Source organism: Cynocephalus volans, chromosome 13 (genome assembly GCF_027409185.1).
Source record: "Cynocephalus volans isolate mCynVol1 chromosome 13, mCynVol1.pri, whole genome shotgun sequence".
Lineage (NCBI taxonomy): Eukaryota > Metazoa > Chordata > Mammalia > Dermoptera > Cynocephalidae > Cynocephalus > Cynocephalus volans.
Window position 1 is genome coordinate 58,401,538 of NC_084472.1, and position 27,063 is coordinate 58,428,600.

At 36.0% G+C, this 27,063-nt stretch overlaps 1 protein-coding gene across 1 annotated transcript; it reads left to right on the forward strand.

The window, feature by feature from the left end:
• The first annotated feature begins 5,286 nt into the window (after nt 1-5,286).
• SERPINB10 (serpin family B member 10) lies at nt 5,287-24,213 on the forward strand. Its single transcript, XM_063077288.1, has 7 exons — nt 5,287-5,454; nt 7,306-7,371; nt 7,806-7,943; nt 9,762-9,879; nt 15,487-15,629; nt 21,985-22,140; nt 23,714-24,213. The coding sequence occupies exons 1-7, from the start codon at nt 5,287-5,289 to the stop codon at nt 24,116-24,118; spliced, it is 1,194 nt and encodes a 397-aa protein (XP_062933358.1). The 3' UTR covers nt 24,119-24,213.
• The last annotated feature ends 2,850 nt before the right edge of the window (nt 24,214-27,063 follow it).

Consider the following 27,063-nt stretch of genomic DNA (forward strand, 5'->3'; position numbering starts at 1 on the left):
CTTGTGCAGATACAACAAGAAGGCAGCCGTCTGTGAACCAGCACGAGAGACCTCACTAGAACCTAACCACACTGGCACCCTGGTCTCAGACTTCCAGTCTCCAAAACTGTGAGAAATAAAGGTTTGTTGTTTAAGTCACTCAGTCTATGGTATTTTGTTATAGCAGCCTGAACTAAGACAGCTGTTATTACCTTAACTGCCTCTGCTACATTCCATATGTTCTCTTCTTCTGGATTCCTACTAGAATAATATTGATGTGCCTGGGGCGCTTTTCTCTTTTTCTAAAATTTTTAGAAACCTAATAAACTCCTATGGTCCAAACATTAAGTGTAATAAAAAAACTAGAGCAAAAATTCTTCCTTTCACTTCTTTTCCTCATTTGTTTAGTTCCTGTTCCTCCATCCTTACTAGTAATATATGTACATATCGCTATGTATACACAGGGCAGTAATAAATAATAACAACAAACAAATTATGCTACTAATACTGCATTGTTAATCTTTGATATAATTACCTCTATCTCTTTTCCAGCTTCTCGACAGGCAGTAAAAGAATGCACAGCCATGATTTTATTGACGTAGGCAGAATATTTATACACAGGGGCTTTAATAAAGAAGTAAGTGGGAAGGGAATCTAGAGAAGGTTTGGAGGGAAAAATGAGTGAAACTTAGTCTGTGACTTTAAAGAAGATGAAACAATTTCTTGGCTGATAAAGCAGAATCTACACAGATACATTTAATGTAGCAGAAACACCAAGAGCAAAGTCTTCATGCTGTGCAGCCATGCAGCCCAAGTCACTCTCTGGTGAACTGCTGTCAGTTAAGGTAAGCAGTCCCTCCATCTGGAGCCCTCATAGGACACTTTCAGCTAATAACAGTCCTGGGGGCATCCATGGGTAATAATATCTGCTCAGTGCAAGTCAACAGGCATCAGGCAATTTCACATCACAGGTCTCATTTCCTAGTGAAATCCAGGGTAACACTCTGCTGTGGGTACCAAACCAACATTCACATATTCAACTCTGAGCCAGCTTGCAAGAAGATAATGTGTGCCCCTGATAGGAGAAAAATGGAAACTGCATGAAGAAAAATACAGCAAATATGTTATAAATAGCAAGGCTCCTCCTTTCTTTTAATTTCTTCTGGATTTTCTCTTCCGTCCTCATCCCTCTGCCCTCACCGTTCCTCCATGCACATACAAATGGAACAATTAACCTGTTGTTTTTATGTGCAACAAATAAGGAGGCATAAAGAAACATTAATAGGGAAAAACAAAAGAGAAACAGAAAATGATAAAACAGCATTCCACTAAGTAATTGTGTCTAAAACATTGAGCCAAACCGTTTGGCCCTGCTGGTGAAGAGAACTGACATCCCACTCATGGGAGTTATGCTCTGGGTTTCACATCAACACTCCAAACTAGAGCAGATGGATTTTCTGGGTGCCTCTCTCATAGGACTATGAGAGCAACTTTAACAAGTAAATCATTCAGCAACAATAGTCTCCATTTTACTGCCCATTATTATTTCACTGATTTGATGCTTTCTGTTTTCGTTTAAAAAAAACCCAAAAACAAAAAAAACGTACCGGAGAAAACTATGCTAACTGTTGTCAGTTGGCAGACTAGAAAAGGGGTTAAGCAAGGCAAGTGTGAGTTATGGTTTGTCAGAATTCAGGTCTCTACATGCAGATAGACATGGAAGATGTGGGTAGTTAAGTAATTCAGGCAAAACCTCAACTGTCTATCTCTGTGACTTTTTTTTTTTTTAAGCTTTTAGCCAAGCTAAGCCTGAAAGCATTTATAGGCTTGTGAAAGAGAATCAAAGGGTGGGGTTAAGAAAGAGGGAGGAGCTAAGAGTTTTTAAAGTTTCAAAAGTTGAAAGTTACTTAACTCTTCAGCCACAATCTCTTACCAAGGGAACACATTGCCAATTCTGCCCCAGTGGAAGAAAACAAGGTATGTAAATTTTTTTTTTGTTAAACATGTTTATTTATGTTTTTCTTATTTGTTGGAGTGCTTAGCTAAATAAGAAATGAAAAAAAGAAAAAGAAAAAAAAAAGAAAGCAGAAATAATAAATAAGGCTCCATCCCCTAAGAATTTTTTAATACAAGTCAGAGACTTAACCGTGAACTGATTCAAAGTTTGTACTGGAAAGAAGGCTAAGTAGGAGAGAGCATTCACTTCCAAACAAGTCTGAGAAATTGTTTTATCAGAAATTGTAAAACCACGAGTGAATTTTCCTCCAGTCACATTTCTGGATTTGCTACCTCTGTATCTGTCAACATAGACAGAGAGAAATAGAATATTCCCAGAATAATTGAGCCAAAACCCTTCTAACCTTTCAGAACAGTGGGCTTGGCATCATGAATTTCTATTCTAGTCATTGAAACATGGAATTAATGATTTGATGCTCTAACTGGTCCCTCCCACCCAACACCCCACTCTTCTCCTGGCCCCCATTCCAAAGGCCATTAGCTTTCTTCTCTTCCATGGAGTGATCTAAGTCCCTAACCCCCACTCACACCAGGCGCTCTTCATAAAACGTGCCAAACTCCTATCTTCCTCAGAAGGGCTTTCAGTGAATAGAGACGTGCTAGGGCTGGGGAGAGGTGTTATCTTCTGTCATGCACACTCCAGGAAGAAAGTAACATCAGCAGTATCATCAGCAAGGCAAGAGGTCTTGGATTGTCTCTCATGGGAAAGGGACAGGAATCCTTCCTGCTCCCTGCTGCTCAACATTATTTCTCTTCTGATCTTCTTTCTCCTCCTGTCAATCCTCCTTCATCACACAATCTCTCTCTCTCACCATTAAAATCTTAAAGACAGTGAAATACAATGACAAAAGCAACTGTATTCAGAGTTAAGAGAACGGGGTTGCAGTTTGGACTCTTGTTAGATAGCTGTGCATCCTTCGTCAGCTCATTCAACCTCTCTGGGCCTTAGTTTCTTAGACAAAGTGGGGGAGTTGGATTAGGGAGACGCCAAGGTTTTTTTTTTTAACTCTGATATGCTAGGATCATGTGTATCTATGATGAGACATTTTAATGGATGATGCTATCCTTTACTTACTTGCCTGCTTCTCTTCACCTTTTCCCCTAAGCTTGGTTATACATTAAACTTATATATATATATGTAAATAACCATTGTATAACTCCCGAAAACTGCAAAAGAGCAATCCGTTTTGAAAATAACAGTAATTTTCCGATCTAGACGTTTATGGTCTTCTCTGAAATTGTTCAACACTTGTATGGATGAATTATTTTTTATAAGATATCATCCCCAAATTCTATGCCCTTCAGAAAGCACTTTTCACTGTTGTTAAATATTACTAATGGCTGACTTAGTACTCCATTAAATTTCTTAAAAACAAACAAACAAAAACCCCAGAAATTGTTCCTTTTATACATTCTGGGCTATACCAGGTATATTAATGATTATATTAATGAGGGAATTAGTGATTCTGAAGATAACTGGATATTAACTTTTCACAATAAATTGGCTCTTTCCTTAGAAAATTATTTCCTTAGATAATTATTGTTTTCAGGAATTTGTTACAAGTAAATAAACTCTAGAATAACCATAAACTGCAGATAAAAGTAAGATGTTACTTTCTCCTTGCTTCATGGAGAGTATGATACAGCCACAAAGCCGAACATTTCCACGTGAATGTAATTCATGAGTTTTATAAAGTTAAAGCTTAACATACAGGCAGTAAGCAAAATGTCATTTGAATAAATATAACCTTAACGGAAGTAGAGAAGTTATTTTCAAGATAGTGTTTGATTTGTCAAGAAAAAAATACAAGCAAATTTCTAACATTTTATGAGGGTGTAAAATTACTACAAAATTATCTTTAAAAAAAAAATCAAATAATGTTAACCTGGGATTACTATCAGCTTTTGGAGTAGGTGGGAGCCATTCCTAGGCATGACTTAGAGGCTGCGAAGCCGTTTGGTTAAGTGTAAACCTATGGCTAGGAAGATTTCAACAGCATCTCTGTTAACTCCAAGTCACGGTGAAACCAAAACTTTGTCAACACATGCCTTTCCGTTGGTACAACCATTTGCCTACAGAGAACTCCTAACATTTCCAAAGCTCTCATTCTAGATTTCTCAGAGGGCCATGAAATGTCAATTCTAGACCAAAGTCTATATGACATTGTCACTAATGGTAGGTACTAAAGCCAAAGATTTGATTTACTTTTAATTATTTAACCAATTTGAAAAATTATTTTGCCATAAAATGACAGTAGACTAAACTAGCTATTTCTTTGATAGAAACCCAGTTTTAAAAGACTTTTAAATTAAAATATCAGGGTAATTAGAGGTAAAAATTTAGAAGTTGAATAGAATATCAAAAAAGATGAGGAAACCTGAGTTCTCTAGTACAAGAAGACCAGTTTCCCTATGAGCATTTCCCACTTAAATGTACATGATTACAAGTTCATGTTGAGTGAAATAAGCAAAGCACAGAGGGATAAATATTGCATGTGCTCACTCACATGTGGGAGCTAAGAGAGAAAGGAAGGAAGGAAAGACCACTGTAGTGCCCTGGTCTTACAGAGGGAGGGAACACTCCTAGGGCTACAAAGCAGAGTGGGGGGGAAAGGGGGAGGGGGAGGGAGGTTGGGGGATAATTGGGTGGGGGACACAGGGTACAAAAGTAATTTCTGGAAATGGGTAAGCTCCCAGTAGGAATCTGACCCTCATATTATGGGCACGAGGGGTGACAATTAGCTTTGTATCTCATGAATATTCATAAAAAAATTGAGGGCTAGAGCCCAAACAATAAACATCATAAAGAAGTAATAAACAAGTGTTTATAAGTATCCATTTTGTGCAAAGTCCTGAGCTAGGTTCTGTTAGATGTACAACGCAGTATAAAAAGAAAATTTTGCTCTCAAGGAGCTTATCCTGGAGTTGGAAATACTAGATATAAACATATAAAAACAAAACTAGTGGTGTGATAAATGTCAGGTGAGTGGAAAAAACTATGTTTTAGAATGCAGCTACTAACTGACCAGAATCCATCTGTTCTCTGATGCACATTAGCACTAAAATTTGAGGCAATTTTCTTAAATTATCTGGAATTTAGTGCTCTGATATATAAAATAATAATGCTGGACTAGAATTTTGCTCAAGTCCATTCAGCTCTTATAAATATATATATACACACACATGGATATGCATACATATATGGATAGATACTTTTATGAAAGTAAAATAAATGGAAAAGATTATTAACATGTTCTCTATCTTTTGCTTTGTTTTTCTTAGATTTTCCCAATGGACTTTCTAGCAACATCAATCAACCAGTTTGCCCTGGAGTTTAGCAAAATGCTAGCTGAATCTGCTGAGGGTAAAAATATTTTCTTTTCTCCCTGGGGTATCTCAACTTCCTTAGCCATGGTGTATTTGGGCAGCAAAGGTCCCACTGCAGCACAGATGGCCCAGGTGAGTAGAAAAGGTTAACCATCCTCTGTTGCCTTAAAGCTATATGCCTCCTTTGTCTTTTAACTTCTGTTTTGTCCTGAAAACCTAAAAGCCCCCATTTTACAGCAATAGCCTCCAAAACAAAAGACACACTTAAAAAAAATTCTAGACCATAAAATTAAGCCTGGTAAAGGGAATTAATTTGAAAACTGCTGCTAGAAAAATGATTTAAGAACCTATGTTCTCTAGCAAAGTAAAATGGAGAAATGGTGAGGTAATCAATTTTGGTTCAACACCAGAAACAATTCTGTTTTGATAATAAAAATATTTCAAGAGTAATGGATCAAACTTTAAGTAGCAGAATTATTCAGCATCTTTTTAATATCAGAAGGATTTTCTTGAGGACACAAACAAGAAAAAATAAAAGAATTCTGTTTTTCATGCTATGTTTCACTGTTTCTTTCTTCAATCCCTGGTTGTCTAGATGAATCTAAAAAGCCTGCTAAGGCCTTAAAATGGCAAAACACTAATATTGTGTAAAGAACTATTAATTTGTTGTAAGCATCTTCAAAGAACTGTATGTGTAAAAACACACACACACACATATATATATCGCCATAGATAGCAAAATACATAACAAAATAGCCATATATGTGTACTTAAAAATACACCTATATATAAATAACATATATAAATACGTATACATATATGCACCTATATGTATATATAAATGTGTGTTTTCAAAATAAAAATAAAATCAGTAAAGTGTAAATTTAGCTCTAAATCATGCAACAATTGAAAGGCTGAGCGACTACATTTCAAGGGGGTGCTCTCTTTGCTCAGCATGGAAAAGGGCACAGCCCATAATTCTGAATGATGCAGGAAAAATATACATTCTGTCAGTTTGTGGCTAGGATATCACCTTTATTCTTGTAGTTCACACGATATTGTGTGGTTTAATAACAATAACAAGGACAAAGGTCTAGGTTCACAACTAGTTAATGATTGATTAATTCATTAAAAAGACTTAACCATTAAAGTGCTAGCCATAATCTTAAGTGGATTACAATTTGGGTTTCCATTTCATATAAATATATTGCTGGATGTTGCTTGTCCTTGTTTTACCTATTAACAGCTTCGGTTGCAAGTGAGCTTAACGAACCGGCTATGCACCCATTTTTGTAGGGCATGTGGTCTTTGTTCTGTTATCATGGGTCAGCGAACGCCTTGATAAAATATAGCTTAATCCTTATTGTGAGTGGGGTCTAGGATGTTGGGTATGGAATCATCATTTTCTCTTCCACTGTGGTACAATTCAGGGGAAACAGGGATGTCCATGTCCTTCCTGTTAACTTTCAGATGAGAAGTTGGAGTGAACACAAACATTACGTCTATACACGTCAAGGGGTGGTAGACAATGAGAACTACAGCACCTAACAGAAAAAAAACAACCAAAATTCCTAAATTTTCCTGACAATTGTGGCAGTGGTGGCTTTTGTTTACATTGTCTATGTGATGGTCTCAGTTGAACATCTAGCCTTCTTTTTAGGCACAGATAAAAGTGAAATATGGAAAATAAGAGAATTTTACCTCTGGGTATTCCCGACATTGTCCTATATTTTCTATAAGAATATATTAAAATAAAGAGATTAGCAACTTAAATTAGGCTTTAAAAAATTATTTAAAAGCAGCTCTTGGCTTATTCTATTAGTTTAATGAACACATCATTGAAGTCAAATCAAAGCCATCTTGTTTAATTAATTATATGTTCTGCAGTTATAGGAATGACTGACTTGTGTATTTACAGATGTGTATTTCATGTGATTACTTCTCTGCAGAGTGTATTCACTTGCCTTTGTATTCAATTTACAGGTGCTTCAATTTAACAGAGACCAGGATGTCAAATCTCATCCTGAAAGTGAAAAGAAAAAGGAAGGGGTATATTTTATCTCTTAATATCCACTTAATGATTAAGGAGAAAACATTTTTAGCACATGTGCTTTTGTGATTAATTTAAACAACTTTTATTCGGTAACTTTTCTTAGAAACATATATTAAAATTATAGAAATGTTTTTGAGAATACAAAATATCTACACTTTTTGGAAAAGTACTATTCTTTCCCTTTATCTCTACCCCCTTTCTATCCCTCCCAAAACTTCTCTGCTTTAAAACTTGTTCTTGCCAACTTTTGTAAACTAAGTGCAAAGAAAACTGTTATTAACATTAAAATTTTTGCATTGATAACATTAAAGAAAATATTTTTGTCTACCTTAGAATCATTTTCAGTTTTTGTTTGCAGTACACCAAATAATTGTATTTATAACGCTCAGATATATGTAGCTGTTGTTCAACATTTTATTTTCTTTTAAAGGAGTTCAACTTGGGCAAGGTTGAAGAAATACATTCTGATTTCCAAACTCTTATCTCAGAAATCCTCAAGCCCAGCAATGCCTACATACTCAAAACAGCCAACCGGATATATGTGGAGAAAACGTATCCATTTCACAATGTGAGTGCAAATGTCTTATTTTAAGCTAATGGGAAAGAAAGAGCTACATGAGACCAATCAGTACACTCTTTGTGCATTTCTCTAGTGATTCCAGGGACAATCTTAATATGGTCAGTACTTCCCAGCAAATGTTTAGACCAACCAGTAAGTGTCTAGTTGTAGAAGAAACTAATAATGTGTCTCAAACCAGATCTAGGGATCAAATCTTTATGTCCAGAATAAAGGGGTACCCACAGGAAAGACTCGTGAAAACACATAAAAACGTGATCCATATAATACCTGGGCAAAAACATTTGTTTCATAAGAAACAGAGAGCAAAATACATAGAGTAATTAAATAGGGTTAAGTCTGAAGTAGCAGAGCACGGTGTTGTTCGTAGGACTCTGGCTAGAGACTGAGTACTGACCGTGGGAGGAGAGAGGTGGGCAGTTTTCACATCAGGACTTCAGAGACTTTGGGAACATGGCACATGAAATAGTATCAACTTCTCTCCTTCATTAATGGTTAAACCCACCAGTGCAGACCATGGCGACTTTGTCCTGTTAAGACTCAAGTGCTGCTCAGAGTGCTACACCCTGAACCAGGTCAATCATACAGGTTTGTCCATCACATCCTTTGGCACATATCAAAAGAGCACAGGAGGGCCCAGGTGTCTGGTAAGCAAAGAGTAAGAAAATTAGATAGGGCAGAAGGATAGCAATAAGATAAAATAAAGCTACCTTGGGATTTCAAGCAGTGCTATCTCTGCCATAAGCAGTGAATTCTGGGGAGTTCAGGACTTGGGCTTTGCTTTTAGTGAAGATATAAAACCAACCAATGGAGTCTTCCAGGAGGTTTTATTACTGAGAATCTCATGGACTTCTGCTTGATTCAGAAGTAGGAGAGATGATTGCGCTTAGAGGGCACTTGGAAATGAGAGGGGCACACACATTTTTTTTTACATGCCCACAGGTCCTGAGTTAAGATGGAGAGTGGTGCCTCATGAATGTCTGAGTTTTCTTTTTACTATATTATAAATTCCACACAACTTAGACTTCATAATCTTCAAACCACTTTCTGGAAGCAGAATTAACTCACCGCTTTTTACTGCCTACAAGCCCTCCATAAAGTAAGCAAACTAAAGAATACCACACAGTCCTAAAGAATAAGTTATATCCCCCCCACCATCCCAAGGCAGGTGCCCCCATAACAGCCACCTCAGTGACAGCCCAGTTATGGTGACTGTCTTGGGGATGATCATCTAAGGGCTGGAAGGAGGGGGCGTAGCTTTTTCCCTCTGAATGCCTGATGAAACCTTTGACTATACTTAGAAATCAGTTTTCATGGCACAGTGTAGTTTTCCTCAGGGTCCGTTCGCAGGTTCTTGGGTGTTTACAGTCCACAGAGGGCAGCTGCCAGGCCCGCGGGCCTCACTTTGGTTCCATCCCTGCTATAGGTAGCCAAGAACAACTTCCAACACCTCCTGGCCACTAAGATAACTCCTATGATTTGTGGAGTCCTCATTTGTGAATTTGTGGAGTCCTTCTCATTCGAGCCTCATTTACAGGCATGAATAAAAATGGAAAAGAGGAGAATGTGAAAACCCCAGAACTGTGGGAGGCAGGCCTTCCTTCTATACCTGGAGCTTTCCATGGCTTGTTGGTGCCCTGCTCAGTTTGAAGAGAGGAGTGTTTAGTTTTTGACCAAAGCTGGGCATGAGGAAAGAGAGAAGGGAGTTTGCAATTGTCCGTCTACCTGGATCTTTTGATAATCTACATAAACTTGATTTCTTGATTTTGGACAAACTCTACAAAAGGAGATTTTACCTATTTCTTTCAGAAATACTTAGAAGATATAAAAACATATTTTGGTGCAGACCCACAGTCTGTTAACTTTTTGGAAGCTTCTGACCATATCAGAAAGGAGATCAACAGTTGGGTTGAAAGCCAGACTGAGGGTAAGTTTTCACCAAGGACTTGGAAGAGTGCTCTCTCCCAGCATCGTTTTATTTATTTGAGTATGTGTCATGTGCAAGAATGTGTATTTCTTAAATAGAAGTGCAGACACATTCTAAATATTTATAACATTTATTTCTATTCATGCCCATAATTTTTAGATTCACAATAAATTTTATCTAAAACATGCAAGTCAAGCCACCACTTTACTAAGAAGACAAGAAAATTATCACATTCCACTAATTCCAAAGAGAAGTCCAGGGATAAAAAGCAAGAAAATGAGAAAGGAAACTTGGAATACTGCTGCATATGTGGGTTTTAATTAATATCATAAATGTGGCATTACGTGTACTCTATGGTCTTTGTTACTTTTCAAAATAAGGTCTATATGTGTTATAATATAAGCTAAGCTCCTGTAAAAAAGAGATCCCAAATACAGTGGCTTAATAATAAGATAAAAGTTTTCCTCACATAATAGCCCAAAGGTAGATAAGTATCCTAGGACAGATGGAACATTGTGTTGCACAAAACCATTCAGAGACCAGGTCGCCACCCTCAATACAGGGTGGCTTCCATCTCTAGGTCCAAGATTGTTTCTGCAATTGTCAGTTTTACTGTCAGCAGAAGATGGGGAAAAGACAATCCAGGGAATGCTGCCTTGACTTTAAGGGGATTCCCCGGAAGGTTCACACATCAATTCCACTCACATCCCACTGACCCAAACTTAGTCATATGGCACACTTACTGCGAGAGTGGCCAACTTAACCTGATTCACCTAGAACTTTCCTGGTTTTAGCATCAAAAGGCTTCTCAGCTCCAAGCAACCCAGAATGATTGGTCACCCCTACTTGCTATAAGAAAAGGCTGGAAAATGTAATTCTTTCAGCTAGGTAGCCACATGTTCACCTAAAATTTGAGGGTTCTGTTTCCAAAAGGAAATAGTAGAAATATTCTCAGAGGAAATTTGGAAATCTACTATTATTATCCTTTTTTTAGAAATAAGGAAACGAGGCTTTAGAGAAATTAAACTATCCAAGATCATGCAGTTTAAAGTCCTCAAGTGATTCTAAATTGCAGTTAAGGTTAAGAGCCATTGTTATAAATGGAATTGTTCCATTAGTCTCACTGATGTCCCTCACCCCCAACAAGCTTCATGAATGCATGATCCTTGAGCTTCTAACATCCTGGGCAACACTCCAACCTCCCCAGAAGTTGACTTTGGTGCTTTTTTTTTTTTTTTTTTTTTTTTTTTTTTTTTTTTTTTGCAGTAGTTTCCTGTGTTGGTCTTTAGGGATTCTTCAAATTTTCCAGTCCCTTAATGGCATCTTGGTTTACAGCACTGTTTCATATATACAATTTTTAAAAAAGATTTGTTCTAGAACTAATTAAGTAACTTTGGAACAAGCATCTTGACTATAAACTCTAAGGCTAAAACAACATATGTAACAGTACTTTGACAATGTATTCTAAGGCTGAGAAAACTATATGCACATATTGTACACTACTTATTAAATTTGCTTTTCATAGGAAAATGTTTTAGCAAATCTGAACCTACTTTGTCTGCATTCTAGGATTGAGGAAATAAGTAAATATATTGGGAATAATGAAAGCCAGATTTCTTGTGGATAGACAAAGGAATTACAAAGAAGGAAAAGAAAAAGTCTGGAAAGAACCCTGTGTTCATTCTAGAAACAACCTCTTGTTGTCTACGAATCAAAAGTGTCAATATGACTTCTTACTCTTTAATATATACATGGAGGAAGATAATTAGATATGGAAATAGATAGGGATATGTACATAATACATACATCTCCTAGCTCTGTATGTTGAGAGGACCTAGAAGCAATGAATCCTCAGTAGTAATCAGTGCATCTAACACCCAGATCTTGATTTCTAAATGCCATCTTTCAAAAAAAGAAAACAGGTCTTCCAGACAAAATACTAATTCCAGTGCTGGGACTGGGAAAGTAAATGATAAGGGCATCTTGTGGTGCCAGAAGGTGAGGAAATACTCAAAATATTTGTGAATATATCAGAAGAACACAGGAGCCAATAAAGGATCCTGTGACAAAATCCTGAACAATTCAAACAACAAAATAATGATAATAATGAATCATAACCCACAGAGCAAAACAAAGACCCATGACTCTATATTAACAATAATAAATAATTGAATACCTAAATAAATAAAAAAAATGGGAAAACTCTTCCTCATGGTGAAATTCCAGTTAATAAATATAGAAAGAATGATAGAAATAGAAAATCAGGCATTTGTAATAGTAATCATAGTAATAATTGTTTTAGGCAAGAATTATAAATAGTTTCTAAAATTAGTGGGCAAATGTTTGATGAGAAACAGAATATTTATATGGTTACAAAGGACACTTATTAATTAAGAAGGAGAAAAAAAGGAGTAATTTTACACTGGAGAAATCAAATGATCAATATCACCAGTAATGGGAAATATGGAAATCATGTACCTCCTGATGTGATTCATTGAGAAGGACACAGAGTGATCTTCTCAAGTCACTCTGTGTGCTTCTGTGCTTGTGTTAGTTTCCCAGGGCTGCCATCACAAATCACCACAAACTGGGCATTTTAAAACAACAGAAATATTTTCTCTCATAGTTCTGGAGGATAGGTGTCAAAATAAAGCTGTTAGCAGGCCATGCTCTCTCTGGTGACGTTAGGGAAGGAATCCTCCCAGCTTCTAGTGGTTGCTGTCAATCCTTGGCTTGTAGATGCGTCACTCCGATCTTTGACTCTGCTGGCACATGACCTTCTTTCTTATGTCTGTGTCTCTTCTGTGTCTCTGTGTTCTCACATGCCATTCTCCTTATGGTGTGTCTGTGTTCAAATTTCCCTCTTCTTACAAGGACACTAGTCATTGGATTAGGGATTACCTTAATCCAATATGACATCATCTTAATTTGATTACATCTGCAAAGACTCTATTTCCAAATAAGTTCACGTTAGCAGGTACTGGGAGTTAGAATTTGAACATGTCTTTCTGGAAGACAAAACTTAACCCACCACAGTAACATTCTCACAAAATGCATAATCTAAATATTATTTTGAGTTAACATCAGACAAACCCAAATAGAGAATTCAGGGACATTCTACAAAACAAATGGCAAGTCTTTTTCAAAAGTGTCAACCACTGGAGTGCATTGACACAAGGAGAGTCACCAGCATAGATAAAGAAAAGAAGAGGATGTCTCTCTCCACAAAGCCCATTTCAAAATTACGGAGGAAGCATCTGCTCTATGATAATATTGGGGGACCTGATCACACCTCTCAGCATTGGACAGATCATCTAGGCAACAAATCAACATAGTAACCATTATTCTTTCCGGAGAGAAGAAATCTAGGGCAATTAGAGGGGGAGGGAGCGGGGATGGGGAGAGACTGGACAGGGGGCATAAAGAATAATTATGATTTGTAGCAATATATATGCTAGTAATATTGATTTGATCAACATATCTCAATGTTGAACCCTCAAAATATGTATAATCAATTTTGATTCAATAAATAAAATAAATTTTTAAAAAAGTGTCAAGGGCATGAAAGACAATGAATGAATGATGAAATATCCAAGATTAAAGGGACTAAATAGAAATTACAACTAAATGCAATGGTATTGGAACAATTGGTGAAATTTGAATAGGGCCCGTTCATAGTATTCTGTCAATGTTAACTTCCTAGTTTGGATCACTGGCAGATGAAGGATGTTATCATTTAACAATATTTTATAGTCATCATTTGTAAAAATGTGGCATATGGCCAGGATGCAACTATACCATTTTGTAATGGCTTATTGTTAGATCATAAGAAAATAATTTATTTTCGTGTGATAGTGTGACTCAACACCTAGAACTTTCTAATTAGTTTAAATTGTTTTTAAGTTGATTCTCCTTGCTTTCTCTATCATCTGCGAATAATAACTTTGTCTCTTCCTTTTATATAATGACAGCTCACTTAGTTTTCTTGTTTTATTATATTAATTAGCATTTTGAGAAAAATGTTAAGTAATCTTCCTTAAAACAGACCATGAACACCACTAATACTTCTTTGTTAGCATAATTATGGAAGTTTGTTGGAGAAAAATATTCTTTTTTCTATTGAAGAAGTACTCTATTATTTCAGTTTACAAAAATGTAATTTTAAACTTAGAAATGGATGTTAAAATAGATCCAAGATATTTTTTGTCTCCATCAAGATGATATGATTTTTTTTCTTTCACTCATTGAAGCAATTGTCACAATCCCTTAGGGCTGTTAGAACAAAATGCCTTAGATTGGGTAATTTATACATAGTAGAAATTTATTGGTCACAGTTCTTGAATCTGGGAATTCCAAAATCAAGTTGCCAGCAGATTCAACATCTGGTGAGAACTTGCTCTTTACTTCCAAGATAGTGCCTTCTTGTTGTGTCCTCACGTGGTGAGAGGGTCATGCAGAATCTCTCAATCCCTATTAAAAGGGCACTAATCCCACTCATGAGGGAAATGCCATTATAACCTAATCATTTCACAAAGGATTCACCTCTTAAAACTATCACATTGAATATTAGGTTCCAACCAATGAATTTTTGAGGGATATAAATATTCAGACCATAGCAGCAATGCATTATATTAATAGATTTCATAGATTTATTATTTATTTGAAGGTTTAAAATAATTCACCTGTCTAAATGTCTGGGGTTGATTCTTTTTTCACAGGAGGTAGTCACTTGACAGTTTTTAAATTTCAATCATGTTTGATATTTTTTTCAGGTTTCCTACAAATTCTTGAGTTTCTATTAATATTTACCTGGAAAATTATCCGTATCATTTTCAAAATTAAGTGTTGCAGGCTTTGTCTTATAAGTTTTACATTTCTTTTTTCCATGTCTGTATTGTGGAAGTTTGAAAGATCAGCCCTTTATTTCAAGTAGTCTGTCTTTCAGGGTAAAGCTGTGTTGGCTGGGAGGTTTTTCTTAATTCAATTTTATCTACCTCAGTTATCAAACATGTTACCTTTACAACAAACCTCTAATTCCTGATTTGATATATTTTAATAAGTTTTTCAAGGTATTTTGGTGGGGAGTTTGGAGGGAATGTATCGGGGATGCCAGTCAAATATCAGTTTAAAGAGTGACTAGAAACAATCTGATATAAGCAATTGAACAGAGCAGTATTTTGGAGGATGGGAAACTTAGTACAATCTTTCAGATAGATGTTAATTAGAGCAGCTTACAGTTTGGAGCTACAAACAGAAGTAAAACAGAAGAAAGCATTTCAGTCCCTTCAAAATAGGTGTACAAATTTACTCATATTAGAGGGAAGTTTTTATAATTAAAATATAAATTGATACTTAATGTGAAAAAATGCTTATTGACATTCAGCATATTATTTCTCTAGTGTTTTCCTCTTTACTCATAGCTATTCTGAACAGAATATACTCATCCATAAGTTGTTCAGTTTCTGAAAAATCTGAAACCAGAACTTCAGAACTTTAAAAAAAAAACAAAACTTTTTATGGTTCCAGAATAATGGGATTCAGATTGTCTTTAATTAAAAATTACATATTTCTACTAGCCATTTGAAACTTGTCCTTTTGCTCTTGTAGGTAAGATCCCTAATCTCCTACCTAATGATTCTGTGGATTCTATGACCAGGATGGTTCTGGTGAATGCTCTTTACTTTAAAGGAATCTGGGAACATCAATTCTTAGTGCAAAATACCACAGAAAAGCCTTTCAGAATAAACAAGGTAGGAACCTGTTAAAGATCAGTTTGGATTTTCACATGGCATTGTAAATGGGATTCTATTTTAAATTCACTCTACTTTGTGATTATATATGCCTGTAAACAAAGGCTCTTACTAGGGGAGGCATGGTTGGGCTAAAAGCCCCCTGGAAATTCCACGTTCATTGTTTTTTCTTCAAATATAGACTACTCACACATTTTATCACTCAGTCCTTGCTACAACTATGTGAGTTGATTAGAGTAGTTTTTATATTGATTTTCGTGATGGGAAGTGCAGTGTAGCTGAGTGACTGGGGGCATTTGTGAGTTAGAAGCAGTCCAGAACCAGAGTATAAGACTCCTCACTGCAAGTTCTCTTCATATTCTTCTAAACAAATACTATCTTCTGCCAAATTCTTATTTTTCTGAAAATAGAAGCAATACAAAAGCTAAATCTCACTTTATTTTTTTTTTAATTTTAATTTTTTTTTATTGGAACATAGCTGACTATACATGTCTGTGGGGTATGGCATTGAATATCAATACCTGTGTGCAGTATGTGATGTTCAAATCAGGATAATTAGTATATTCAACATTATACAGTGTAATTGGTTTTCATGGCCCTTTACCAGTTCCTTCTTTGCCCCCTTCCCCTCTTCCTTTCTCACTTCTAGTTCTGTTCTCTTCTTTTGAAAGTTCAATGTATTACTATGATTGTTGTATCCTTCTTTTTTTATTTTTTTGTTTTTTATTTTAGCTTCCACTTATAAGTGAGGACATGTAATATTTCTCTTTCTGTGCCTGTCTTATTTCACATAACATAATTTTCTCTAAGTTCATCCATGTTGCTGCAAGTGGCAGTATTTCATTCTTTTTTATGGCAGAGTAGTATTCCATTGTGTAAATATACCACGTTTTCCTTATCCAGTCATCAGACAATTGGAAGCACAAGCCAGAACAATTAGGAAAGAGAAAGAAATAAAGGACATTCAGATTGGAAAAGATAAAGTCAAACTGTCCCTGTTTGCAGGTGATGTGTCCCTGTTTGCAGGTGACATGACAAAGCCTAAACACTTTACAAAAAAACTCTTAGAGTTGATGAATGATTTCAGTAAAGTTTCAGGATACAAAATCAACGTGCAAAAATCAGTAGCACATTTATACTACAACAACAAACTAGCAGAAAAAGAAATCAAGAAAGCTAGCTCATATACAAAAGTCATCAAAAAAATAAAATACCTAGGAATACAGTGAACCAAGGAGATAAAAGATCCCTACAATGAGAACTATAAATCACTGGTGAAAGAAATGGTAAAGGACACAAAAAAGATGGAAAGACATTCCATGCTCTTGGATTAGAAGAATTAACATTGTGAAAATGTGCATAGAACCCAAAGCCACCTACAGATTAAATGAGATCCCCATCAAAATACCAATGACATTATTCACAGAAATAGAAAAAACAATCCTAACATCCATATGGAACAACTAAAGACCCTGAATAGCCAAAGCAATCCTGAGCAAAATAAATAAATAAAATAAACTGGAGGCATAACACTACTTAACTTCAAATTATACTACAAAGCTATAGTAACCCAAACAGTATGGTTCTGACATAAAAACAGACACACGGACCAATGGAACAGAATAGAGAACTCAGAAATCAACCCACATACTTACAACCAACTTATCTTTAACAAAGGCACCATGAACATACACTGGAGAAAAGACTACTTCTTCAATAACTGGTGATGGGAAACTGGGTAGGTATATGTAGAAGAATGAAACTAGACTTGTACCTCTCATCATATACCTAAATCAACTCAAAATAGATTAAAGAGTTAAATATATATCCTGAAACTATAAAACTCCTAAAATAAAACATAGGAGAAACACTTCAGGAAGTAGGATTGGGCAAAGACTTTTAAACCCACTTAGTTTATTAAGGTTTCTCTATCAGGACACAAAGGTTTCTCTATCAGGACACAACATACTTGTTCCTGTAACAAGTAACAGAAACTCACTACAGCAAAAAGGAAGACTAATATGCAGTTAAAGATATAGCTCATAGCTTACAAGGGCTGTGATATAGCTGAGTCTTGGGACCCAAGTGAAAAAAACCCCTCAAATTTGTCAGGAAATTTTCTCTATCTTTTCAACTCTGTTTCTCCCATCATTTTTCTCTCAGGCTGAAATCCAACTTGCTCTGCTTCCCTGGCCACAATGGCAAAACCTGACTACCCATACACCTCCATTCTAGATAAAGATCAGAATGATAAATCCCATTCCAAATTACTAGGAAAGAAACTGGCTGGCCAAGGTTTGTTATAGTAGTTGAGCCCAGTGGTGGGTCATATTGCACAAACAGCGCTGCTGAGGACCTGTTGCTATAGTTGTGTGGTTGCGTGCAATGGGCATTTCTCAGTCAGTGGGGTGAGAATGGGGAAGGAATTGAACACGTAATCCAACAGGCAAATGAGACATGAGCTGGACAGTTACCAGGATTACTACATTCACCAGGAATTTTCAGTTGCAAGTGACAGAAAAAGATTCCAAACTAGCTCCAGCAAAATGTGAATTATATGAGGGTGCTTCAAAAAGTTTATGGAAAAATACAATTAAAAGATAATATGAATCTTTCCATGAGCTTTTTTTTTTTTTTTTTTTTTTTTTTAATCTTTTTGTGACCGGCCGCACCGCGGGCTCACCGGCCATCCTTATATGGGATCCGAACCCACGGTGGGAGCACTGCTGCGCTCCCAGCGCCGCACTCTCCCAAGTGCGCCACGGGGTTGGCCCTTTCCATGAGCTTTTTGAAGTACCCTCATATTAACATTAGCTTATGTAACTAAAAGGAACCGGAAAGTCTAGGAGTGGGATCTCTAGAGTCTCAAAACATCATCTCTCTCTCTCTCTCCCCCCCCTTCTCTGATTGTTTACTTCATCTTCTAATACCGAAGATGGAATTTATCTACATGATCAGAAATGTGATCACCCCATATTCAGTCTTCTAGCTTACAACCACGGTATACAGAGAAAGTCTTTGCTGTCACCTCTAACAGAATGAACCCCAGGAAGAGTCTGGTTGGTGCTGTTCATGTGCTCACCCCAGAAATAATCCTGCAGTACTCCAAATCAACAGCCCTGGTCATAAGGCCACAATCTTAGCATAAGAGTGGGGCTTTGTGATTGACGCTCAACCCCACATAGAATGGATAAATAAGTCCAAAACATCTGAATTGCAGGACATTTTGTTTTGTTTTTGTTTGGCAATTGGCTTAATTTAAAAAAACTTTTTTTTAAAAGAGAAGTTCTAAGTTTACAGAAAAATCATGCAGAAAGTGCAGAGTCCCCATATATCTCCAATTCAACACATACACAGTTTCCCCTGTTACTAACATCTTGTGTTAGTGTGCTTCATTTATTATCACTGATGAGCTAATACTGATACATTATTATTAACTAAAATCCACAGTTTATTATGTTCAGGTTCACTCTTTGTGTTGAAGAGTTCTATGGGTTTTGACAAATACATAATGCCATGTATTCACCATTGCAGTATCATTCAGAACGGTTTCACTGCCCTAGAAATGCACTGTGCTCCACCTATTCATACGTCACTCTAAATCCCTAGCAACCACTGATCTTTTTATTGTCTCCACAGTTGCGGCTTTTCTAGGATATCATATAGTTGGAATCATACAGTATGTAGCCTTTCGGAATGGCTTCTTTCACTTAGCAATGTACACTTAAGGTTCATTCTTTCATGGCTCGGTAGATCTTTTTGTTTTATTGCTGAATAATATTTCATGACATGGATGTACCACAATTTGTTTGTCCATCCATCTACTGAAGCACTTTTTGGTTCCTTTCAGTTTTGGGCAATCATGAATAAAGCTTCTATAAACACTGTGTACAAGTTCTTGTGTGAACACAAGTTTTAACACATTTGGGTAAATAAATACCTAGGAGCACAATTGCTGGATTGCATGATAAGACTATATTTAGCTTGAAATGAAACTGCCAAACTGTCTTCCAAAGTGGCTGCACCAATTTGCATTCCCACTGGCAACAAATGTCAGTTTCTGTTGCTCCACATCCTTGTCAGCATTTGATGTTGTCAGTGTTTTGAATTTTAGCCACTCTCATAAGTATGTTTAATTTGCAATCCCCTGACAACAAATGATTGAACATATTTCATATGCTGTATGTCTTTCTTGATGAGGTGTCTGTTCAGAGATTTTAGCATTTTAAAAATTGAATTGTTTGTCTTATTGTGGCTGAGTTTTAAGAATTCTTTGCATATTTTGAATACCATTCCTTTATCAGATATATGTTTTTCAAATATTTCCTACTCTATTACTTGTCTTTTAATTCTCTTAACAAATTGTAGTTTTTATAATACTAAAATAGTTTCTCAAATGTTTGCATGTGAAATAACCTTACTTAATTTCTGCACTATTGGTATTTACATAGTTTGCATAAGACTATACTGTATGTTCTTTTCACTGTTTGGTACAATCCACTTTGCTATGATTTATAGAGGTTGCCACAATAGTGTTAGAAACAGAAACTCTCATATCCCCTATTGTTCATATTGTACAATAGAATACATGTTTCCAGAAAACAAGGTTAGGATAACTTTATTTAGCATTTAGCAGAGAATCACCAATGTCCCAGGCAACTGGGAATCAATGATGATAAAGAAATAAGGATTTGGTGGAACACCTCTTCAATGACTTTGTACTTTTTATTTATTTATTTATTTATTTATTTTTAAATTTTATTTTGTCGATATACATTGTGGTTGATTATTGTTGCCCCTTACCAAAACCTCCCTCCCTCCTCCCTTTCCTCCCTCCCACCCAGCAATGTCCCTTCTGTTTGCTTGTCGTATCAACTTCAAGTAATTGTAGTTGTTATATCTTCTCCCCCCTCCCCCGGTTTTTTTTTTGTGTGTGTGTGTGTGTGTGTGTGTGTGTGTGAATTTATATATTAATTTTTAGCTTCCACCAATAAGTGAGAACATGTGGTATTTCTCTTTCTGTGCCTGACTCGTTTCACTTAATATAATTCTCTCAAGGTCCATCCATGTTGTTGCAAATGGCAGTATTTCATTCGTTTTTATAGCTGAGTAGTATTCCATTGTGTAGATATACCACATTTTCTGTATGCACTCATCCGATGATGGACATTTGGGCTGGTTCCAACTCTTGGCTATTGTAAAGAGTGCTGCGATGAACATTGGGGAACAGGTATACCTTCGACTTGATGATTTCCATTCCTCTGGGTATATTCCCAGCAGTGGGATAGCTGGGTCATATGGCAGATCTATCTGCAATTGTTTGAGGAAACTCCATACCAATTTCCAAAGAGGCTGCACCATTTTGCAGTCCCACCAACAATGTATGAGAGTTCCTTTTTCTCTGCAACCTCGCCAGCATTTATCATTCAGAGTCTTTTGGATTTTAGCCATCCTAACTGGGGTTAGATGGTATCTCAGTGTGGTTTTGATTTGCATTTCCCAGATGCTGAGTGATGTTGAGCATTTTTTCATATGTCTGTTGGCCATTTGTATATCTTCCTTAGAGAAATGCCTACTTAGCTCTTTTGCCCATTTTTTAATTGGGTTGCTTGTTTTCTTCTTGTAAAGTTGTTTGAGTTCCTTATATATTCTGGATATTAATCCTTTGTCAGATATATATTTTGCAAATATTTTCTCCCACTCTGTTGGTTGTCTTTTAATTCTGTTAATTATTTCTTTTGCTGTGCAGAAGCTTTTTAGTTTGATATAATCCCATTTGTTTATTTTTCCTTTGGTTGCCCATGCTTTTGGGGTCGTATTCATGAAGTCTGTGTCCAGTCCTACTTCCTGAAGTGTTTCTCCTACGTTTTCTTTAAGAAGTTTTATTGTTTCAGGGTGTATATTTAAATCCTTAATCCATTTTGAGTTGATTTTAGTATATGGTGAGATGTATGGGTCTAGTTTCATTCCCTTGCATATGGATATCCAGTTATCCCAGCACCTTTTGCTGAAGAGGCCGTCCCTTCCCCAGTGAATAAGCTTGGTGCCTTTGTCAAAGATCAGATGGAAGTAAGTGTGTGGGTTGATTTCTGGATTCTCTATTCCATTCCATTGATCAGTGTGTCTGTTTTTATGCCAGTACCATACTGTTTTGGTTATTATAGTTTTGTAGTATAGCTTAAAGTCAGGTAGTGTTATGCCTCCAGCTTTATTTTTTTTTGCTCAGCATTGCTTTGGCTGTGCGTTGTCTTTTATTATTCCATATAAATGTCTGGATAGTTCTTTCCATTTCTGAGAAAAATGTCTTTGTAATTTTGATGGGGATTGCATTGAATTGACTTTGTACTTTTTATAGACTACAAGCAAACCCGTGCAAATGATGTCTATGAAAGAAAAACTTGAAGTTTTTCATATAGAAAAGCCTCAAGCCATGGGCCTTGAACTCTGCTATGAGAGCGGTGACCTCAGCCTGCTTATACTACTGCCAGAAGACATTGGTGGACTGGAAGAGGTAAATATGTCAGCCTGATATGAAGATGGTCCCATGTTTAGCCTTTATGTTTTAGCAGGAAAACATGAGGACATGGTTTTCCAGTTCTTTAGTTCCTATACAGGAAGGTAACCAATATACCTTGAGCTCTACCAATTAAACTTTCTCAAACCCTGTAAAGTTGATATTACTATTCCTCAGAAAAGGTAAGTAATCTATAGACATCTCTAGCCTGGAGTGGTCACACAAACAGCCACATCTACAATAGGTATGGATACTCTGTCAGTCACAAAGCTGTGTGAATTGATCATAACAATCTTTAAGTCAGTCTAGGTCTTCTCCCTCTGATAGGACCTAGGAAATTTAAAATTAATTTTTAAGTCACCTGCATTAATACACACACACATGCACACACACACTAACACACACTAAGCTCTCTTCCAAAACCTTTAAAAAACATTTTTATCAAGTAAATGACTTTCAGGAGAAAAAGTTTGTATCAGTACCATATTCAAGTATTTAAGCCATTTATCAGTCAGATATATATTAAGTCTGACATAACTTTGGTGAGACCATGTTTCTGAGCAATTTGCCTAAACTAAAAATCAGCTTTTCGTGCAATAGGTGGCCTGTCTTTCTTTGCACAATGCTTAATTTTTTATATGTCAGACTCTTAATACCTGTAAATTTCCATAGTCCTACTGGTATGTAGAAAAGATTTCCAAATTGTATCACAAAATTTGTGAAACCTAAGAGTAGGGAAAAAATAAGGCCAGTGTGAACGAATAATCATCAGAGGTATGCCCTTCTAAGATAAGGCCTTCTTCCAAGGAGTCCAGGTTCCTGTGCTGAATATATTGTCACATTATTAATATATATCATTTACAAGTGTGCCATTGACAGCCAATTCTTGGATCTAGAAAACTCTTGAAGTAGCAAAAGCATGTGCTTTGAAACAAATGTGTCATTAAAAAAATTAAACTTATATACATATACATATATACACACATATTTATTATTTAAAACTTTTTAAATATAAAGAGGAGAAAGAACACCCTCAAATTCACTATGAAAAATCATTATATTTAAGATGAAGAAGTTTCTTTTCTTTCCTTTTTTTGCCATAGTCTATAGTTATTAATTTTATATTGTGATTGTATAGACATTTTAATTTATCCTGGACTTTATTTTCAAAGAACTGTCCTCTATGTTGATAAGACTAATTTTCTGGTCCCTGGCATACAACTTGCACTAGAGTATATGCTTTTCTGTGGACTTCTAAATGTATATTTATATTAAAAAATTTGAATGTATAGTTCATGTCTTGCATAATGTCACAAAAGTACTTCCATTTTGAATCAAAATCTAATTCTTCTATATCCTGAGAGCTATTAATCTGCAAAACAGAGATTCTAAAGGTCAACAGTGTGAAGGATCTCAGTACACAACCAAAGGATTTCACATGTGGTGTTTTGTTGCCCTAGGTAATGGGAGTGATCATAATTCATCTATGTAATTCTTAGGGGTCTCACTCAACCACTATTTCTCACTCCACTCTGCAATTACTCTTTCTTCCTTGGTCCCAAACCTGCAGCTGGAAAAGGCCATCACCTATGAGAACCTGAGTGAGTGGACCAGTGCAGACATGATGGAGTTGTGCAATGTGCAGCTGCATCTCCCCAAGTTCAAGCTGGATGAGAGTTATGATCTCAAGTCAACCCTGATCAGAATGGGGATGAGTGATGCTTTTAGCCAGAGCAGAGCTGATTTATCCGGAATGTCTTCGGAGAGAAACCTATATCTGTCCAATGTTTTCCACAAGGCTTTTGTGGAAATAAATGAAGAAGGCACAGAGGCCACAGCTAGCACTGGGGTTGAGGTGGATTTTCGAATTAGACTCCGCTCCATTGAATTCAATGCAGATCACCCATTCCTCTTCCTCATCAGGCACAACAAAACCAACAGCATTCTTTTTTATGGAAGATTCTGCTCCCCCTAACCCTTCATCTCTCTCATCAAACAAGACCATTTGACAGCATGAAAAACGCACTATAAGATGGAAAGGCACAATTATCCCCCAAATAAGTTTGTAATCTGGACCCTTTCACATTTGAAATTAGTAAATAAATCTTGAAATAATTCATCCTGGTAATCCTGTCATATCTGTATTGCTAGAGAGAATGACAATTTTTATTTTTTTTTTTACCACAGACAGAAACAACATTTTGTTTGAATGTGAATTTTATTTACATTGCAGAAATACTGTTATTTAATTGAATGCCTCACAATTCTTGAGCTACTTGACTGCTGTATTATCATTGTCACTTATCATGTTTCACATACATTATTTAGTGTAGAAAAATCTTTATAAGGGTGATATAATATTGATAAATAAGATGTTTCTCAAGAATATCATTTTGATGGTTCACAAATTACCACTGTAAAATAGATCATCCTTTTGTGCTGTCTATTTAAAAATTACTTATATTGTCATTGATGGAAATATATCTGTAGTTTAATTAACAGCAATGTGCCAATGTTGGTGCCTTAGTTTTGACAAATATACCATGATAATGTAAGATGCTAGCATTAGGGGAAACTGTGTCAGGGTCATATGGGAATTCTCTGTATTATCTTTGCTACTTTTCTGTAAATCCCAAATTATTTTAAATAAGAACTTTATTAAAAATAATTATTATATGTAAAAGTTTAGCCACAATAACATCCCTCCTTTAAAAAAAATCTTACGAGCTACAACAGCAAATTTTTCATTTATACAAGTACGTATTCTGTTACTTTAAGAAGCTATGTTTTTATAATTTTTTTATACCCTATTATACCCTAACACGTAATTAATTGCTTACTGGTGGTCAACTGTTATTCTACTTTTAGAGACCAATTTTATCATTCTAGGCTTTTTTTTTTTCCATACTCATTTAATAAAATGAAAGATTGGATCTGACAGGGACAGTGTATAAATTAGCACAAGAAAATCTCTTTTCTGAATCAAATCTTAGCTCTGAATTAAGGGATAAAAACAATGATCTATGCCTCAGCACCAAAGATAGAAAACTGTAATAGATATGACCTCATATCATATCTTTATGAAATATTTTGCTTCTATTTATAATATTCCAAAGTAAGTGGCAATGAAAGAAATCCCTTGTGTTTGTGTTTTAGTAAATTAATGTTATGTGTAACTGTGAACTCAAAAAATGAGTAGGTAACAAGTTAATCACAAGCTTGGAAATCAAGCCAGAATAAAGACAGACCAGTATAACCTTGTCCCAAAGTCTGACAATCAACAAATATTGAACATAACATATTTCAAACAAATAAGAAAGGGAAAAGACTTCAGATCTTTTCTTCAGATCAGTAAGGTTTACTCAGGTAGTCATTCCTTTAAGAACTGTTCATAGAGAACCTTCTGAACAAAAACAGACACCCTGGTTCCCTGGTCTCCTGGAGTCATGGAGCTTACAAACTAATGAGGGAAGATTCAAAATGAGAGTTGATGCAAAGAATGATTGCAAAATAAATCGTAATCATCTTGGTGATGTGTGTGTGTGTGTGTGTGTGTGTGTGTGTGTTTGTGTGTGTGTGCATCAGGCTTTTTAAATAAAGAGGCTTTACATGGGGACTTTGCTGATGTCACATGTTCTCCCCACTCAGTGCAAATCTACAAAGCCTGTCTTTTTAGAAGGGTCACAGACTTTAGGAACAGCAGATAATAATCATCTGTTAGCCTCATTTCTTCCCACGTGAAAATAAAACTATTTTATGGCAATGTTAGAAAGGGGATTTCAGTTTCTGTAGGGGATTATTTATTTATTTATTATTTACTTATTTATTTATTTATTTATCTATCTATCTATCTTGAAGGAGTCCTCTTACAAATAGTATAATTCCACCTACATAAAATATAGATATTTCCATATATACTCATTTTAATGTTCTCAAAGTTGTCTAGTGGAGAAAGGAGTGTATTTTACTCCTTACTTTCTATAACTCTGCATTGCTTGGTTTTGCTACAAGGACATGTATTGCTTTTGCAACATTTCTATAATAATGTATGAGAATTTTCCTTTGGGTTGAGCTTGGAATGGAATTGGAGAGGTGCATTTGCAGAATTAAAGACAATGTGGAAGCATCCTATTGCAAGATGGCAAACTAAGCTTATGTGATGTCTTCCCATCCAAATCCCTAGAAATAACAGAAAAAAATTAAAACATAAATAAACCCTTAATCCCACTGGAAAACAAGAAGAAAACCTTTGGTAGACCAGAAAAACTCTTGGTGAGGACTAAAAACCAGAAAGCTGGAATCAGCTCAAAGAAAGACACCACTGATCAAAACATCCACAAGGAAGTGCTGTAAAAGTTGGGAAGAGCTCCAGGAAAGACTTGGACCGGCCCCTGGATCAGGGATACAAGAACACAGGTATAGGAGCTGGACCCTCTGCAGCCCAACACAAGGTGATTAATTAGGGATCACAGAAGAGGGAGACAGAACACCAGCCCTTGACCGTGAGCACCGCCTCCTTCAAAGTGAATAGCAAAACTTTGTTAAATTTATTTGGACTAATTTGAGATTGGTGTCCTAAAACAAGTGATAAGTAAAACTCTCATTTTTTAGTTTAGGTTTTCCAGTAAATCCAAAACAATTTCCTAACTTTCTAGTATTTTACTAGCTGTTTCTGATTGTCATTATTCAGGAGGCAAATGACATGTTAAACTCTGTCCTTACAACACCATCCTCCTTCCAGTTCACCTCCACTTCTAGAAAGCGCTGCTCTCTTGTTCTGCACAGCTGAGTTTCTTGAAAAAGTAGTATAATATGGCTGTCTCCATACCTCCTTTTTATGCCTCAATCCAATTGTTTGGCTTTCATCCCACTTACTCTCAGTAAAATAACTAATGATGTGAGATCGAGAAGTGGCCTCTC

Bases quoted from the DNA above. Each gene is read 5' to 3' on its own strand.
- SERPINB10 (XM_063077288.1), top strand. From the start codon at position 5,287: ATGGACTTTCTAGCAACATCAATCAACCAGTTTGCCCTGGAGTTTAGC. The intron at 7,372-7,805 runs GTATATTTTATC...TTTCTTTTAAAG, and splicing joins GTGAAAAGAAAAAGGAAGGG to GAGTTCAACTTGGGCAAGGT. The intron at 15,630-21,984 runs GTAGGAACCTGT...TACTTTTTATAG, and splicing joins AGCCTTTCAGAATAAACAAG to ACTACAAGCAAACCCGTGCA.